We start from the raw sequence: 18,408 nt of genomic DNA on the forward strand, positions 1-18,408 counted from the left end.
TTGCATTGAGGTGAAAATTGGCAGAGACGTTGAACACGTCATTATAAATGAAATGTCGAAAATTCCCTTTCGATCTTACTTCTGTAATACTTATTTCTAGGCCAAGGACTGAAAGTGCTACTTAACAGGCCGAGTCTGAAAATTGCGAGACGAGCGAAGCGAGGCGAGCAACAGACGAATAGTATTTCAGCCGCGGCGTACACAACATTTTTTATACGACGCGTAAGATCCAAAACTTTTTCAAATACACTGAGGAAAGAAAATAAATAATAGAAGATAATAAACATTTTATTTATTGAACAATATAATATATTTAATAATTTTGGCAATGTCAATATTAATTTATCAATTATTTGCAAAAAGTAATGATGATTGTACCTCCAGGACAATTATTAATATTTATTAGTGACGCCACTACATATAGAGTTCGTACTGTTATTCGTACCTTGCACGATATTTATCCGAGAACTCTTCAACACTGATATTTTCGGATAAAACAAATAATTTCGGAAAATTAAAAATTTAAGGTTATGCAAAATCAGTGGCTAAAGTCACATTTAAGGAAGTTGAAGTTGTGTACTCCAGAGCGTCCCGAAAATGTTTTGCAGTACGGAACTGTCACTTTCACTACATGGAACACTCAAAACGCAACTTTCGGTATGTAAATCAATACAGAACGAACAAATTCCAGCTGGCGTCGTCTAAAATTTTTATTTAAGGTTAAAAGTATAGAATTAAGGTTTTTTCCAATTTTCTCGTATTATCGTGAAAATAGGTTGGATAAAAGTTATAGATCATACAATTCTCTACAAAAGTAGTACAGTGATTTTTTTACGACTCACCATTCTTGAAATATCGCGGTTTTAATCATTACAAAATTCATATTTTACATAATATGCATTAAAATGCAAGTCATCGGACGTTCAATATAAATTAAACTAAGAAACTATTGGTTTGTTTTACTTACATGGTTATATTAATCACAAGAAAAATATTAAAGTTGCAGAACAACGTCATCAGAGTACAAAAACATCTTCATCTTTTGATATAGTTTTTAATCGATCTACGAAACTTCCAACAAACCAACAACAATTTCTTGCAAATACCCTCGCTTCATTTCAATGTTATCTGAAGATTATACAGCTGCTGGTACTCCAATAAAACAAGCTGATAATGATGCTGATGTCCTTGTAATTAAAACAGCAATAAAACAAAGGAAAAGTTCAAATACAACTGTCTTTGTTGGGGAAGATGTTGATGTTACTGCTTATGCTTCACGGCGAACGTTACGAAATTACCAAACGAGAAGAAATAATAATGTCCAAAGTTAAATGTGGCTTCTCCAGACGTCAATGGTATGACTACGAAACGAATTGCGTACCAACAGCAGATGAAAATCAGAAACAGCAACCCGTCGATAATCAACCACTGCCGATGAACTTTCCTGCAGAGGACGACCAAGTTTTAGGACGGTTTTCGCCCCAATGTAACTTCGCATCTGAGGTGAACTCGGTGTTTATCTGCCTATCGAGTAGATCTACTTTAAGAAGGAATATGTTGGACAACTCGTCTGCCGTGGCAGTATTGGTAAAACAAGTTTCTGGTCAACTCCGGATCGCCTATAAGTGGAATTGCTCTTTTCTGTATTTAGTATTGAGCAAATTTGCATCAATAGTAATATTTGATTAATATGATAATAAAAGAGACGTCTGACAAGACGGGCAAGGTCAATATAATAATTGATTAGTTAAATACATAAAAAACAAAGCTAGGAGCAGTTTCAAAATAGCTATTTATTAAATAATAGTTATTTGTACGCCAAGGACTGAAAGTGCTACTTTGTTGGACGAGTCTGAAAACAGACGAGTCCAACAAAGTAGTATTTCAGCCGTGGCGTACCCAACATTTTTTTTTGACCGCACATAAGTATATAACAAGAATTCTATTATATTTTCTCTGGTTAAAGTTTTTGATTTTTTTTGCAGTGTTCCCTCTGTTTTGTTTCTTCGAGAAATTGATGAGTTTCGAATATTTGTTGATGTGAGCATCTTGTTTTATTGCGAGAGAACTTTTAATCATCGAGACTGTAGACCATAAAATAGAACTTTTCCAGATTTAAAAATTTTTTTGAAAAATAAGCGACCACTACGTTTTCCGTTGGGTTTTTCGCCTTTTTCTGACGACACCACTTCATAAAGAGCTCATACTTTCTTAAATTAAAGGTTATGCAAAATCATCGAAGTGAAACTGTCAACTGTCAACATTGAAGTGGCTAGAGTCACATTTAAGGAAGTTAAAAATGTCTACTCCAGAACGTCCCGAAAGTGTTTTGCAGTACGGAACTGTAATACTCAAAACGCAACTTTCGGTACGTAAATGAATACAGAACGAACAACTTTCAGATGGCGTCGTCTAAAAAAATATTTTGTTTCACGTTGTTTCAAATTATCCATCCACCCCTAGACTCATTAATTTGAAAAATCTTTTTGGTCCACTTATTTTTCTTTTTAGAACTAATAAACAACTTAACGATACGATTTGATTCGAATTGAAAGTTTTCGTTGTCAGAAGATAATTCAACCGATCTATATATATAAGCAACAATTGAAATCAAAACTTGTTTCCTTTAATACACCGCATATTGTCGCTAAATGGCCAATTTGCCCTGAATATATGTCCCGATCAGTGTACAATACAACTAAGGGTGGAGTTTCCATCCAGAGGTTAATAAGCGCAGAGGAAAATCCTCGCTATTGGTCCGACGTTATTTGTCCCACCCTCGTATCCATGACTACGTAATCTCCAGGTTTAACGTACCTTAATAGGGTTGATTTCGGGGATGAAATGAATGTTAAGGGACTAAATTGAATAAGGGCGAGAAGGATGTTGATAGGAGTTGGTTGATATTGGATTATAGATTTACAGAAAACGGAGACGTACTTAGATTTTGGATGTGGAGGTATTTATTCGACAAGTACGTGATCTGATAATAAAAACAGCCTCATTTCAAACATAAATTAGAATAAAATAATCAATAAAACGATAATTTTCCAACGTGCACAGTGTAAAAACAAGGAATAAATATGAGGAATACGATCTCAATTACAAAAATATTTCAGACCACTCTGTATATTTACCACGGATCATTAAAGCTGGCAACGTTACATTTTTAAATAGCACCATCCATAAATAATAAGCTGCACATTTGGTGATGAAAGTAATTGTTGATGACATTGATCAAAAAAAGCTTTCAAACAAGCATGATAACTTTTGAAACAGAAATCAATTAATAGATTTTTTACCTCAATTAAACGGTTTCGAGTTATAAAAAGAAAACGACTGCTTGCTTATTGTTAACAAATCTCTGTTGAAAAGAGCTCTTTGAAGTCTAGATGAACTGGATAAGATTTAAGTTGACTGAATCTCTATTCCTTAGCGGTCTTTTTAGTATATTCAATGCTGATTTGAAATTTTATCAATTAAAACTCAATTTCAAACATATTTTGGTGTACCTAAATTGTACAGTCCTAAAGTCCTCTCTTCATAGGAGCTACTTAGAGATCTTTACCACTGGATCGAAAAATGCCATCACTTGAAGAAACAACAAAACAACAATTTTTTGGGAGCACACCAAAAGATGACTGGTTTCAAGCTTTTAAGGGTGGGTTATAATACAATAAGTCAACTCCTGGTTTTCCGTGATGAATCGTCTTGATTTTGTGTCTCGTTTCATATAAAAACAGTTTAAAATAATAGTCTTCTTCGAGGCATATTGATTTTTATATTACATTTTTCTTAATAACATTAATACCATTTGTAAATTTCTTCTTCTTTCTTCCATAATAGTTCCAACGCCTGTTTCTTCTCCGATGTTTTTCCTCATCAAGGTTCTAGGCTGTCATTCCAGCTCTTTCGTGGTCGACCTCTACTCCGTGCTGGAGTTTATCCTTTGTCATTCGACTCATATGTTTGTTCCATTGTGATACCCATTCGTTAATATTATCAACTTTCTTAGTCTAATAGTTTTTCTCAAGATCCACGTGTGAACTTTCATTTCTGTAGTTCCCAAAAGTTGTTTCGTTTATGATGTTTTTGGTCTTATTTCTGATGTATATTTCACTATAGGTCTAATGTCTAAAGACATCCCGCTCTGATTACTGATTATGTAAAGTTTGTAAACGATAAGTACATTCAAATTTTGATATATTTTTGTTAAAAATATCCCCCTTTCTGTTTGTTTTGTTTTGACTAAATGGATTAGGGGAGACCGGAGATGGTTAACTAACTAAGTTCATATATCTCTGATGTTTAACTTGATTTAACAAAAAACAACTATTCAGATACTTAAAATAATAATTTATAAACTATAAATTTATCATTATAATACTAAGCCCCTGACGCTCAACTTATCCTATATCTGGGGTAAGTTTACTATAAGCATAGGGTATGTAGATCTAGGCAATAATTAGTATAAATATAGATAATTAGTATAAAATAAAACATTAAAATTTACTCAATGATAGAAACTTTTTATTAAATTATAAAAACTCTTAAATTTGAGATGCATTCTCCCTTAAGAAAGAACTTTAATGAAGTTAACAGCCTTTTTGTAAACTATTAAAAAAATTAACCATAAGTAAGAATAATTCTTCTACTTTCTGTTCCAAGGTTAATTTTAACTTGAATTATTTTAATAAATCGTTGATCGAAGATCACCAACACTTACAATTACACTCCCTGACGCGCGTTTCGATAACCAAGTAATCGTCTTCAGAGACTGAAGTAAACTGAGTCTCTGAAGACGATAACTTGGTTATCGAAACGCGCGTCAGGGAGTGTAATCGTGAGTGTTGGTGTAGTATGAATATCACCAACGCTTCCAGAAACTCCAACTCATCCATAAATAAACTTTTTTTCTAAAAATTAACTTAATTGATTTGAGTTTTTATATATCAAGATCAACGTTGTTCATAGTTTTCTTCCATTCCCCTTTCCTTCACCTTTGCCCTTGCCTGTTTCCTTGCTTTTTCCTTTTGTTTCGAATGCGTGAATCGAACGCGCTTGGTTCGAGCGCACAAATTATATAGGAGGGTCCATCGAGCGCACATTTGTATCTTCAACCCCTGTATTTAGCTTGGAATGTTTATTATCATGAATAAAAGAAGAAAAATCATAAAAGAGTAACGAAGCGTTGATACTTTCTCATCAATGCAATTATAGTCATAGTCTCCTAACTTAACCTAACGTAACCTAACCTAACCTAATCTAACCTAACTTAACCTAACCTAACCTAACCTAACTATTTTTAAATTAAAAGGTGTTTTTGTGGAAATTAATTATTTTGAACAAAAAATATATCTATTATTGGAAAAAATAATTTTTTCTATCAATTTTTGTTTAATATTTATATAATAATGCATCTAAATGCTCTTGATTTTAAGTCTCTTCTGTTTTAAATAAGTTTTAGATTAGAAGATAAAAGACAAATCGAAACGTCAAATTTTATCTTTTAAAAATTATTGAAAAAACTAATTTTAAAGCAGAAGAGACATAAAATCGAGAACATTTAGTTGCATTAAATAAAAATATAGCTATGTGTCTAAATGTTCTTGAATTTAGGTCCCAACCTAACTATTTTTTTGAAAATACGCATTTTTTTTAATTATTTTGTGCAAAAAATGCATCCACTATTAGAAAAAATAATTTTTTCTATAAATTTTTATTCAATATTTATATAATGCATCTAAATACTCTTGATTTTAAGTCGGACGGACGAGAACAATATTTTTTTAGAAAAAGAAGAAGAGGAGAAAAAACGCGCGGTACTACGAGTGAAAAAAGAACGCAGCCGCCTCCGTTGTTCGATAATCGATTGTCAATCGATTTTATTTCCGATACGGAATCCGATTATTTGTTTAACCGGAATTTATGCAATCGGATGATTCGTTGGGGATGGGGATCGCTTCCGGTGATAGGAGAGCTCCTTCCGGTAGATTGGTAGGCAGCGACGACGATTTTTGATTTTTTTTCGAATGTTTGGAATTATTTCGAGGTAAATAATTAACAATATTTTTTATTTAATTTCCGTTCCGTTAATTTCCGGTTCCGTTTTTAAAATAATGACGTGATTGAATGAAAATAAATCGAAATTCTGTCAAAGTGACAGAATAATCAATGTAAACAAAATTTTATGGAAAAACTCGTGGAAAAATCGATTTTTTTCGATTTAAGAGAACACAGAAAATCTGCTTTGAAATTTTTCAGATACAAGAAAGTACATTCGAAAAATCGTGATCTTTCTGTCGAAATTTGGTAAAAAAAGAAAAATAAATTGAAAAAGGAGAAGATTTAAAGAAAAACGAACATTCGAGTCAAATATAAGCGTTATTAAAAGCACATTGAATTGAATTTCGATAAATGCTTAAAAATATAAAAAGAAGAATTAAAAGAGCACAATGACATTTAAATGTGAAAATATTCTTGGAAAAAGAAGAAGTAGACTGGAATAACTTGAATAAAAAAGAAAAAGAACATCAAATCTGAAAATGTCAAATATTTTTAAATGAGGACAATATAGATTTGAAAATAAAAGCATTTAAATGTCAAAATATTGTTATAAAAGGAAGTAGACGGGAGTAAATTGAATAAAAAAGAAGAAAAATATAGAGTTTTAAATGGAAATTGTTTTTTCTATTATGAATAAAATAATAAATATTATCTTGTTGTAGATAATATTATTAAAAATGTAGATACAGATGTAGTGGCCAAAAAAAGTCCTTTATAGACTAATGTGGCCAAAAAAGGTCCTTTATAGACCAATGTGTCCACAAATGGTACAAAAGAATATATTTGATGTATTAAAAAAAATACTGCAACCCTTTGTTCTGTACAATTCTCACCGCTATTTATCTATTCAGCGTTTTTGTTTGAATTTCTAATTTTTAATCACTTAAACTGACCACAAATTGTACTTCTACCCTATTTCTTCTTATTTATTATTGAATTGAAGTAACATTTTAAGAAAATTTGCGAATATAATTTTCGAGTTGCAAATACTCTTATCTCTTATTGGAGACAATGAACGAAACCGAACGTAATTAACTTAGAAACACAATTATCCGTTAATCAATCTCTGCTGATACCAAATCAACCCTTGTTAACTAACCTCGCCACTTCACAGACGTTATCAAAACTTACTTCCCCCGTTTAAGGGTTGAAATGACATAGTAGGCGGAACTTGGGTAAATCGAGCAAGCGTTGGCGGGTTTTAAACATCAGATAGTGATTGTTTGCTAACAATTGAACAACTTAATCTTCTGAACCACTAAATCTGATCCTGACCATAAAATAATGGCCGATTTGCATTTAAACGATACAAATTTAGGACAAAATCGAACTTCGTTTCTTATAGAAGATATCCTGTACAGACAAAAATCGGAACAGGAGCAAAATATTGACGGTGTCGATCGGGAAAAAGTATTTCAGTATACGAAAGCTCTGGATAAACGGGTGGTGTCGCCGGAAAAAAGTGGTTATAGTTATTTTCAATCGAATGTTGTGCCGGGTGGTATGATGCAAAGTTATACCCAACCAGAAACCGGATACATACAAGTTATGGGAGCGTTAGGAGCTTATCTCGGTCCTCCTTATAAAAATATGACGGATCCTTATTTTCTCACACAAGGTATGTAAAATATTTTCGTAGTTCTTGGATTTCCCGCAGTCGAAGGATTATTGTTTTATTGAGAAACGTATTTGATGCTCATGTTGCTAAATATTTTTTATACAACACCACCGTAAAATTCTTAGGGCTTGTTGTGGACAATTCCTTCAAATCGAAAAGTTACGAATTGTCGCCTTATATAAAAAATTTAGTTTCTCCTGCTTTGCGCTGAGATCAGTTTTCAAAGAACTGAACTTATCCATCCACCTTCCATATCCACCACAGTCTATTATGCCCTTATTGAGTCGCATCTCCGATATGCCCTTCAATTCTGGGGTACTCAATTTGAATGAAACCTTCAAACTACAAAAGAAAACTGTTAGATAATTACTCGGACTAAACAGCAAGGACTTCTTTAAAAAGATTAAAAATTCTGACATTGTCTAATTAGCAAGCACAGTTCTCCAATTTCAGAAACATCGTTGCACTTAGGAACGCGGAGCTACTTCACGTCCAGAATTAGTTAAGGACTCAATATTTTACAATGCGAAAAAATGCACAATCATTTGCCAATTGAACAATTTAACGTTTCATCACAGAACACAGTTGATTTAACAAACTTCTGATCTGGCACAAATTAAAAGCGATTCGAAACATGACGTTCCTTCCAAACTATTTCGCTAGGGCTGCACATGAGCTTAGTCCCCTCTATGCGGCCATTTTTTATGAAACACTCTCTATATTGAAAATAAATTTTTATTTGAAATGATGACAAGTTATACTAAATGAGTATTAATATGATTACTCGGGACTAAACGGCAGGGCAGGGGAATTTTTTAAAAAGTTTGAAAATTCTGATTCTTCGTTTCTTATTTATCTTTGAATCCGTTTGTCTAATTCGTAATTTCGGAAAGATCTTTGCAGTTAGGAACACGAAGCACGACCTTTACCAACCTACTCCAAGTTCAGAATTAGTTAAGGGCTCGATATTTCACAATGCGAAAAAAATGCACAATCACTTGCCAATTGGATTAAAATTGATATAATCTTTTCCCGCATTCCGCAATAATTTGAGGGCATATTTACTGGTAAATGCCTTCTACTCTGCATACGATTTCTATTTTAATAATAATATTTACTTATAATTTTGTTACTCATTATGTTTTTCTTCTGTATATTGAATTTTGATTGTATTTGTATCTTTATTTAGTTATTTTTATGCTTCTTTTTTTAGATTTTACAAGCTTTTGTCTACAAATTGTAACAATTTTTTGACAATAAATTATTTCTCTCTCTCTCTATCTCTAGGGGCTCGATATTTTACAATACGAAAAAAATGTACAATCATTTGCCAACTGAAATCAAATCGATATAATCTTTTCCCGCATTTTGCAATAATTTGAGGGCATTAATTGTGGATTTGTACCTTTACTTAATTATTTGTATGTATGTTTTCAAGTTTTCACAAGCTTTTGTCTACAAATTGTAACAATTTTTTGACAATAAATTATTTCTCTCTCTGTCTCTCTTTCTCTAGGGGCTCAATATTTTACAATGCGAAAAAAATGCACAATCATTTGCCAACTGAAATCAAATCGATTTAATCTTTTCCCGCATTTTGCAATAATTTGAGGGCATTAATTGTGGATTTGTACCTTTATTTAATTATTTGTATGTATGTTTTTAAGTTTTCACAAGCTTTTGTCTACAAATTGTAACAATTTTTTGACAATAAATCATTTCTGTCTTTCTATAAGTATATTCGTTTCGAATAGGCCATTTTTTTCTTACAAAATGATGTTTTCTGGTTCTGCTATCCCCCAGGCAAGGAAAACAGAAGATTTTGAAAAAAAATACTTTCTCAACATAGACAAACAAAAAACATATCTCGAACTAGAAAATCCAATCTTCATCTCAAGACAATATTTCTTATTCCCGTTATCTGATAAAATAGTTTTCAAATTGCATTTCGGAGAATAAACATTTTTTTGTGGTTCCAGGAATATCAGTATAATAAAAATAAACCTCACTTTGGTTTTTCGATAAGAAATCGTCTGTATGGTATTAACACCCTCCGAAGTTGTTAGCGAGATCTGATAAATTCTGTTTTAGATCTTCATCATTATAAATCTCTAATGGAATAATTTAATTCACCTTGATTAATTAAACGCGGAGTATTTTCTTGAAAATATAATTTGTCCGAATCAATAGAAATAGATTTAACATTAACATCTATTCCATTATCATCTTCTATAATTTATGACTGATATTACCAGAGCAAATTAGAAATGGAGGATCTTCCAATTATAAAATTAGTTTTGTAGGTTACAGATGGAATATTAAAAAAATTGTTATACAACTTTTCATTATAATTTTCTTTTACGTTTAGGATAATTCCAGTAACTTTAAGACTCTAATGGAAAGGAATTTTATTGAATAAAACATTGAAATTATATAGAAAATTAAGTCTGACTTAAACTCTCACAAAAAAACAAGAATAAATAATTTTGATTAATTAAAAAATATAATTATAACTTTTTAAAAAAAAAACTAAGACTTGCCATCTCTCCCAGAGTATTCGGGAATGTTCTGGGAGAGACAGCTTGTGCTTTTTTTGCCTTTCCCTTTACCTTTCAAGTCTTTTAACTCCAGTCCATCTTCGAATTTACGTTTTTTCCTTTGAACTTTTATAATGTACGCGGAGGCATAAAATTACCTTCAGCATTACAACAACCAATTACCGTCCTTGAGTGAACTTTTTCTGTTGAACTTAGGTTAGGTTAGATTAAGTTAGGTTAGGTTAGGTTGACATAGTTATAGCTTTGCCAACTTTTTCGGCCAAAACATGACCTGGTCGATTATTCAATTGCAACCAGGATTCGTCTATTTCCCCAATGAAATATCGGAATTTCTTTTCAAAAACACTCTCAACCAATCACAGCCCGCCTTCTCTGATATCATATTAAATATGTGTTTAATTCCTAATTGCTCAGCATACTTAAATGTAACGATTGTTAAATCATTGATAGTCAAAGCAAAACCTCGTGACTGCATGTCTTTTATATGCTTGCTCAGTCTTTTTTCGACGTCTGCACCAAAGGTTGGTGATGGTCCTTTTTAATCTTCTTTCTTTTCGTGAAATATTCTAAATTGAAGAGGCCCTATAAACCATCATCCAACCATTTCGTATTTCTTCCACAGCATTCTTCAAATCGTCTTCACTTCAGCCACCTATACTAGCAGTCTAGAAGTTTAAAGTCAATCAAAATTACAAGATTTTATATCTATAAATAATCGCGATCTCTCCTTATTGTCCAAGTGAGATAGACATATTAAGAAATTAAAGTAATTTCTAGAATTTGTAGGTAATTTTGAGGTTAGAACACCGTGCAAATCTTCCACTTCATAAGGAAATCATATGAACAGACAAAACTTCGGAAATATTTATCTGACCAGTTAATATGTTAACTCTTTGACTGAAATCGAACGTTTGATTAAGAAACTCACTTTTCCATTATTTTTACGAAAAAAAATTCACCAACTTATTTGATTGCAGGTATTCCTTTCCATCATGCTTTATTTGGAAGTTCGGCCAGCGAAATATCCTTAAACGCTCTCAAGCATTGTCGAAGAAGGAAAGCCCGCACGGTGTTTAGTGATCCTCAGCTAACAGGTGAGTTTATTGACAACACATATACAGTGTGACACATTTAAAGTGAAAGTATTTATTTCAATATTGAAGAGATACTATAATCTCGAGATCTAGTTTCTCCAACGCCATCTAGCAATTCTGTTTGTTATATTACAATTTTCTGTAGGTTTTTTAAATATCAAGGGAGGTTGGTGAGAAGTGATGACAGCAACTCCATTTGGAGTTTTGGATGTATCAACGTATATATGGAGAGTTTCGAGTAGAAGCTCTAATATATTATGAAGGCTGGCGTATATACAGAGCTACCGTCAGGTTTTTTAAACATCAAAGGAGGTTTAGGAGAAGTGATGACAGCAGCTGGGAGTCAGATCTGGACTATACGGTGAATGAGGGAGCGATTCGAAGTGTAATTCGTTCGATTTAACCATCGTTGCCATCGACTTGTGAATCGGTGCATTGTTTTGGTGAAACAGTCGATATATGAAGCCATTTCTCCTTGATTTTTGCATTCAAACGATCCAACAACTCTATTTAGTATTCGCTATTGATTGTCTTTCCTTTTTGGAGATGAAGAATATTCCATGCGCATCCCAAAATACTGAAGCCATAACCTTCCCAAGTGACTGTGGTGCATTTGGACGCTTCCGATGTGATTCACTGGCTGCAGTTCCCTCAGATGATGATCGTTTTGATTCCTGAGTGAAGTGATGGATCCATTGCCACATATCGACGCAAAAAGTTTTATTTATCACGTGTAAACATGACCAAACACTACACTGAATCGTCGAAACGTTGTTGTTTTTGATCGACTGTGAGTAAACGCGGCACCCGCTTTGAAAAAAGCTTTATAATGATCAAAAATTGTAAACACACTACCTTCTGATATATTTACCGCATTAGCTATCTGCCGCAATTTCAATTTACGATTAGATTTAACCAATTTTTGAACTTTTTTGATGTTTTCTGGAGTAACCACCTCAATTAGACAACCAAAATTATAATGAGTTTTTAGAAAAAGTGAATGTAGTTATGAAATATGTGAAAAACATTCAAATCTATAGTGAAGGAATATCTTGGACAGAACTAACCTTAAAATGAATGATTTGAGCAAACTTTTGAATTCGAATAATACTTTCAAAGTCAACTGTCAAACTTGAATCAATGCTACCAACTGACCACCCACGTTGTGGTGTAATTTTTCTAATGTATATATTGTGAATACAAGCCGAAACATAGAAAATAATATAAAGAAAACCAAAAAACTCGTAACAGAAGGCCATTGCAGCATTCGTTTGGAATTTTCTCGAATGAAAAGCCTTCTGTCACTTGTATTTTAGTATAAATTCTTTGTTTAGGTATTCTCGAACGCATTTTAGCTCTTAGCATTCCATTCTTCAATGACTTTTGGTAATTTTCTGTAGAGGGTTGGTGCCCCTGAACAACATTTTTACTTTGAGAACTGATTGGACGATGCATTATTTGGGCATGTATAAAGGTGATATGATATAATAATTTATTTCAATTTTAAGATATTATTTACAATAAACTATAATGAGTTCTTCACACGACATTCTGAGTTTTTTCCTGATTTAAACAATCTTTTAAATTCAAATTATATTGTCAAAGTCAACTGTCAAACTTGAATCAATACTACCAACTGACCACTTACGCTACTGCTTAATTCCCCTAATCTATAATTTTTACAATTTTTCTATAAATAAATAATGTAAATACAAGCCGAAATAGAGAAAATAGTATAAGTAACAGAAAACTTTTCATTCCAGCATTCGTTCCTTCGGCCAATGTTACTTATATTCTAATATTGTTTTCCTTCTTATTCCAATATTCTCGGAACATTTCACAGATAATTCCTTGACTTATTTCTCATTTTAAGGTTTAGAGAAGAGATTTTCGGCACAGAGGTACTTATCGACTCCAGAACGAGTTGAATTGGCTAGTGCGCTAAGTCTAAGCGAAACTCAAGTTAAAACATGGTTTCAAAATCGAAGAATGAAGCACAAAAAACAGTTGAGAAAAGTCCAAGAAGAAAAAGCCACGAATTCAGTGAAAATACCTTTAGAGTCGACAGAAAAATTGGGTAATACTTTAGTGAATTCATCTACAAAATCTACTAAAATAAATTTTAATATGGGGTAGTGTCATATTTCAAGAAATGTGACATAAACAGAAAATATGGGAACAATTTTTCATAAAAGTCATAATTTTGCTGGACCCTGTATACAGGTCACAGAATATTTTACGTCATGTACTCATTTCAGTTCCAAAACACCCTGTATATGTAGCTATAGTTCCGAAATTACAGCAATTCTGTTTTATCTAGTTGAAATAAGTTCATTATATTTCCAGAAAAAAAACAATAAACATGACAATAAAGTAAATACCACCATAATAAATATTACCAACCAAAATTTAGATAATGGAGGTTTAACATAGTTAAGTCACTCTGTATATTAATAGTCAACGACAAAATTGAAGGAGAACATCTTGCGAAAGGGAAATGAGAGAAGCAGCTTTGATAATTTTGTTTCCAAGTGGAAAAGATCTTAGATCTCAGCCGCCATCTTATATCATAATTTAGTTCATTAAGTTGTGAACTTGCCTTAATTGATGTTTAAGATTGGGTACGCTCCCTCAAGAAGCCGGGATTCGATTTTCAGGTTATGGTATCTTTAATAACGAAAAGGAAGTTTAGTATTTCGTTTATGTTCTCATCGATTCCAGAAGAAAAGTTGATAGGAATAAATAAAAACGATAAAATTGATAAAACTATCATGTTTTTAAATAAATTATATCTTTCCAAAGATAATCACTTCGGGTGGTAGTAAATTCGGCCAGATAGCAAGTAGATGACGCAATATTTGTACATGTAAACTCCACCAGATTATAGGGTGAGCTAGATGTTAAAAAATATTTACATTAAAAATGAAAGGTATGCCATTACCAAATATACCAATCAATTCAATGTGTTTACTATTGAAAAACGTTATTGTTTGACAGCTCGAGTTATCGTGGTGGTGACTTTTGTTAAAATACGAGCTTTTTATGAGCGATTGTCAAACTATGCGGTATCCAACGCGAACAAATCTATTTGACAGCTAAATCCTAATGCAATATTGAATGTATGCTAAAGGAATCAGAGCTCAATCTCACGGTATGTCTTGCCATATCTCAGAACTTAAGTAGCAACCCTGTAATTATTCTTTTTGTTTACGTTTTGTTGGCTCTAAAACTTGAGAGGGATTACAGGTCAGTGATTTAGATTACTAAAGTTTGGAAATAAAGAAAAGGACCATTCCAAAAAGTTTCGGAAAATAGGTATATACGCAGCACATCTAATTTTTTTAACGACAATCCGTCATATACAGTAAATCAAAGTACATGGAACTGAAAAGAGGTTATTTTGAAAAACAATATATTTTTTTCCAAATAGTCGGACATTTTTTGAGCCCGCCCTCGTATGTAACCATTGACCATTATCCATCGTTGACGAAGGTTATTGTGGAATATGGGAAAATCCTCTTCGATAGGCTTGTGACAGTCGTTTATAAAACAACGGGAAAACCTTAACGCCAATCTCTGGTTCCTGATTATTCCTTGGGGACGTCATTAAAATTGTATTATAGCCGAGCTTCATCGTATTTCACTATAAAACGCCAATTATTTGGTAATTTGAAGCAAAATCCCGTGTATTTTACAAAATAGTATATATACAATAACAAGACTTTCAGAAAACATCAAAATTTATAAGATTTTCTTCGAATTTTTTCATAGACGATAAATTTTTCTGGTATTAACGTTCTTCCAACTCAAGCTCCAAATAATTATCTCACTATACAAACAAACAGACAAAGGGGCTGTTATTAGAAAACAACACTCACGCAAGTAAAAAAGAAATAGAAGACAAACCTTACAAAATTACAAAAGAAATAGATGACAATTCTCACGAAACTACAAAAGAAATAGATGACAGCTCTCATAAAACTACAAAAGAAATAGATCACAGCTCTCACGAAACTACAAAAGAAATAGATGACAGCTCTCACGAAACTACAAAAGAAATAGATGACAGCTCTCACGAAACTACAAAAGAAGTAATGACAGCTCTCACGAAACTATAAAAGAAATAGATGACAGCTCTCACGAAACTATAAAAGAAATAGATGACAGCTCTCACGAAACTACAAAAGAAGTAATGACAGCTCTCACGAAACTATAAAAGAAATAGATGACAGCTCTCACGAAACTATAAAAGAAATAGATGACAGCTCTCATAAAACTACAAAAGAAATAGATGACAGCTCTCACGAAGCTATAAAAGAAATAGTGACAGCTCTCATGAAACTACAAAAGAAATAGATGACAATTCTCACGAAACTACAAAAGAAATAGATGACATTTCTCATAAAACTACAAAAGAAATAGATGACAGCTCTCATAAAACTACAAAAGAAATAGATGACAATTCTCACGAAACTACAAAAGAAATAGATGACAGCTCTCATAAAACTACAAAAGAAATAGATGACATTTCTCATAAAACTACAAAAGAAATAGTGACAGCTCTCATGAAACTACATAAGAAATAGATAACAATTCTCACGAAACTACAAAAGAAATAGATGACAGCTCCCATAAAACTACAAAAGAAATAGATGACAGCTCCCATAAAACTACAAAAGAAATAGATGACAACTCTCATAAAACTACAAAAGAAATAGATGACAGCTCTCACGAAGCTATAAAAGAAATAGTGACAGCTCTCATGAAACTACAAAAGAAATAGATAACAATTCTCACGAAACTACAAAAGGAATAGATAACAGCTCTCATAAAACTACAAAAGAAATAGATGACAGCTCTCATAAAACTACAAAAGAAATAGATGACAGCTCTCATAAAACTACAAAAGAAATAGATGACAGCTCTCATGAAACTATAAAAGAAATAGTGACAGCTCTCGCGAAATTACAAAAGAAATAGATCACAGCTCTCATAAAACTACAAATGAAATAGATGACAGCTCTCACGAAACTACAAAAGAAATAGATGACAGCTCTCACGAAACTACAAAAGAAGTAATGACAGCTCTCACGAAACTATAAAAGAAATAGTGACAGCTCTCATGAAACTACAAAAGAAATAGATGACAATTCTCACGAAACTACAAAAGAAATAGATGACAGCTCTCACGAAACTATAAAAGAAATAGTGACAGCTCTCACGAAACTACAAAAGAAATAGATGACAGCTCTCACGAAACTACAAAAGAAGTAATGACAGCTCTCATAAAACTACAAAAGAAATTACCTTACAACAATATGTTAGACAGTCGTTTGTAGTAAATTTTTTAAAGAAATTAGAATTGCACTCATACAAAGTTCAACTTGTTTATGAACTCTCAGGAAATGATTCGGTCAGACTCCATAAGGCATTGTCATGAAAGATCAAATTTCATCAATAGTGTAGTAGTGTAGTATTCTCAACGTTTTATTTAAGATGTACAGTAAACCGAAACATTTTTTGCTACTGGACTCGGAAAAATTACCAATGGATTCAAACCAAGTAATCCAGCGACACCAAATAATCAATGTTTAGATAAGAATCGTCAGGGAAAAATTTCGTCCTCGGGAATTTAACAGCTAAGCAATATTCATCGTCGTATGGTAGTACTTCCGGATCTAAAGGTGGAATTCCAAATAATAGGGAAACCTGAATACCAGTCTTTGGTTCCAACAAGATGGTGCACCATCACATTATGGTCTTGATATGCGACGGGTTCTGGAAAACCAGTTTGAAAGAAGGTGGATTGGAAGACATAGATCAACGAAGTGGCCACCTAGGTCACCTGAACTTGGATTATTCGACTTTCGTTTCGACTAGTTTCGGTTACTTAGGCAGATGTTAGAAACAATTCGACAGTAGACAATAACTGAAGAAAAAATGTCATCAGATAACGAAATAGCTATTAAATACTTTGGGAAGTTCGAAGTTATCATTTCTTATCTACATCCGAATGCTTCCCTTCAATATACTCCCCTCCCCTCGCAACACACCTTTCCATACGTTTTTTACATTGATCGAAGCAGTTGTAAAAACCTTCTCCGGTGAGTGCCTTTAGGAGCTCTGCCGTTTTTTGCTTTACCGCTTCCATCGACTCAAATCGGGTCCCTTTCAAAGCAGATCTTTTTTCTAACCTTTAAAGGAAATCTGAGCAGACCCGTTGACGCCAGAGCTTTTGATCAGGTGTCAGATTTTTTGGCATCAACTTTTCACAGACTTTTGTCGTGTGTAAAATTTTTCTAATCGTTTCTTTATCGGCGTTTACAGCCTCCGTAATCCTCCGGATGCTCACTCGACGATCTGGGCGCTGGTCATCTTCAATTTAACAAGAAATTTGAGATTTCAAACTGATACCTAACACCCATCTAGGACGCCATCTAGGCGCGCAGTCTCGTTATTTAATAGCTAGACCTCGTATAATCAACTTTTTTAGAAATTCCAATTGAGATTACATTGATGTCAGTAGCTTTAATTTTCTTATTGTTTAAGCTTGAAATTTTATGTTTTTTAGGAACTAATCAAAACTTAAGGAACACCTGTCAAGAAAAACAAATACCGATGGGAAGTTCCGGACTATCGTTAACGAATTCAGATTTGAGCGATTGCGAAAGTGACATTGATATAGTGGGAGACGCTAAGCAAATTAACTTTAAAAGAGTTTAATTTCTATTTTTGTTGTATTATTAATTTTTTTATGAATTTCCTTTTTTTATTAATTTTTGTGATTGTTATTTATATTTAGAACGTATTTATAGAGAGTAATTGTGACATGTACATATATTATATTCATGTAATGTTAGTTTTTAATTTGACGTGCAATGTAAAATTCGCATTTTTTCGTTTGAATTACTATTAAAAATATATTTAAAAAGCTCTCTTCGTCTTTCTCATTTCAGAGTATTAGGTTATATACTGACACATAGACGGCGCTACTAGTATTAAATCCATATCAATATCAGTTAGCTTTAACCTTAAAAAAACTTGACAGTTATCATACTATTGCCGCGGAAAA

General features: G+C 32.7%; 1 protein-coding gene across 1 annotated transcript; it reads left to right on the top strand.

Moving 5' to 3' along the window:
• Positions 1 to 7,276: 7,276 nt before the first annotated feature.
• On the top strand, positions 7,277 to 18,271 carry LOC130445654 (brain-specific homeobox protein homolog). The gene is made up of 4 exons (XM_056781407.1): positions 7,277 to 7,684; positions 11,220 to 11,336; positions 13,210 to 13,413; positions 17,908 to 18,271. Exons 1-4 carry the CDS (start codon positions 7,351 to 7,353, stop codon positions 18,057 to 18,059), a joined length of 807 nt encoding a protein of 268 aa, XP_056637385.1. The 5' UTR covers positions 7,277 to 7,350; the 3' UTR covers positions 18,060 to 18,271.
• Positions 18,272 to 18,408: the final 137 nt, after the last annotated feature.

The sequence above is a fragment of the Diorhabda sublineata genome, chromosome 6 (genome assembly GCF_026230105.1).
Source record: "Diorhabda sublineata isolate icDioSubl1.1 chromosome 6, icDioSubl1.1, whole genome shotgun sequence".
NCBI lineage: Eukaryota > Metazoa > Arthropoda > Insecta > Coleoptera > Chrysomelidae > Diorhabda > Diorhabda sublineata.

Coding starts and splice junctions, on each gene's coding strand:
- LOC130445654 (XM_056781407.1), top strand. CDS start 7,351: ATGGCCGATTTGCATTTAAACGATACAAATTTAGGACAAAATCGAACT. Junction 11,337..13,209: donor TAGTGATCCTCAGCTAACAG/GTGAGTTTATTG, acceptor TCTCATTTTAAG/GTTTAGAGAAGAGATTTTCG. Junction 13,414..17,907: donor AGAGTCGACAGAAAAATTGG/GTAATACTTTAG, acceptor TATGTTTTTTAG/GAACTAATCAAAACTTAAGG.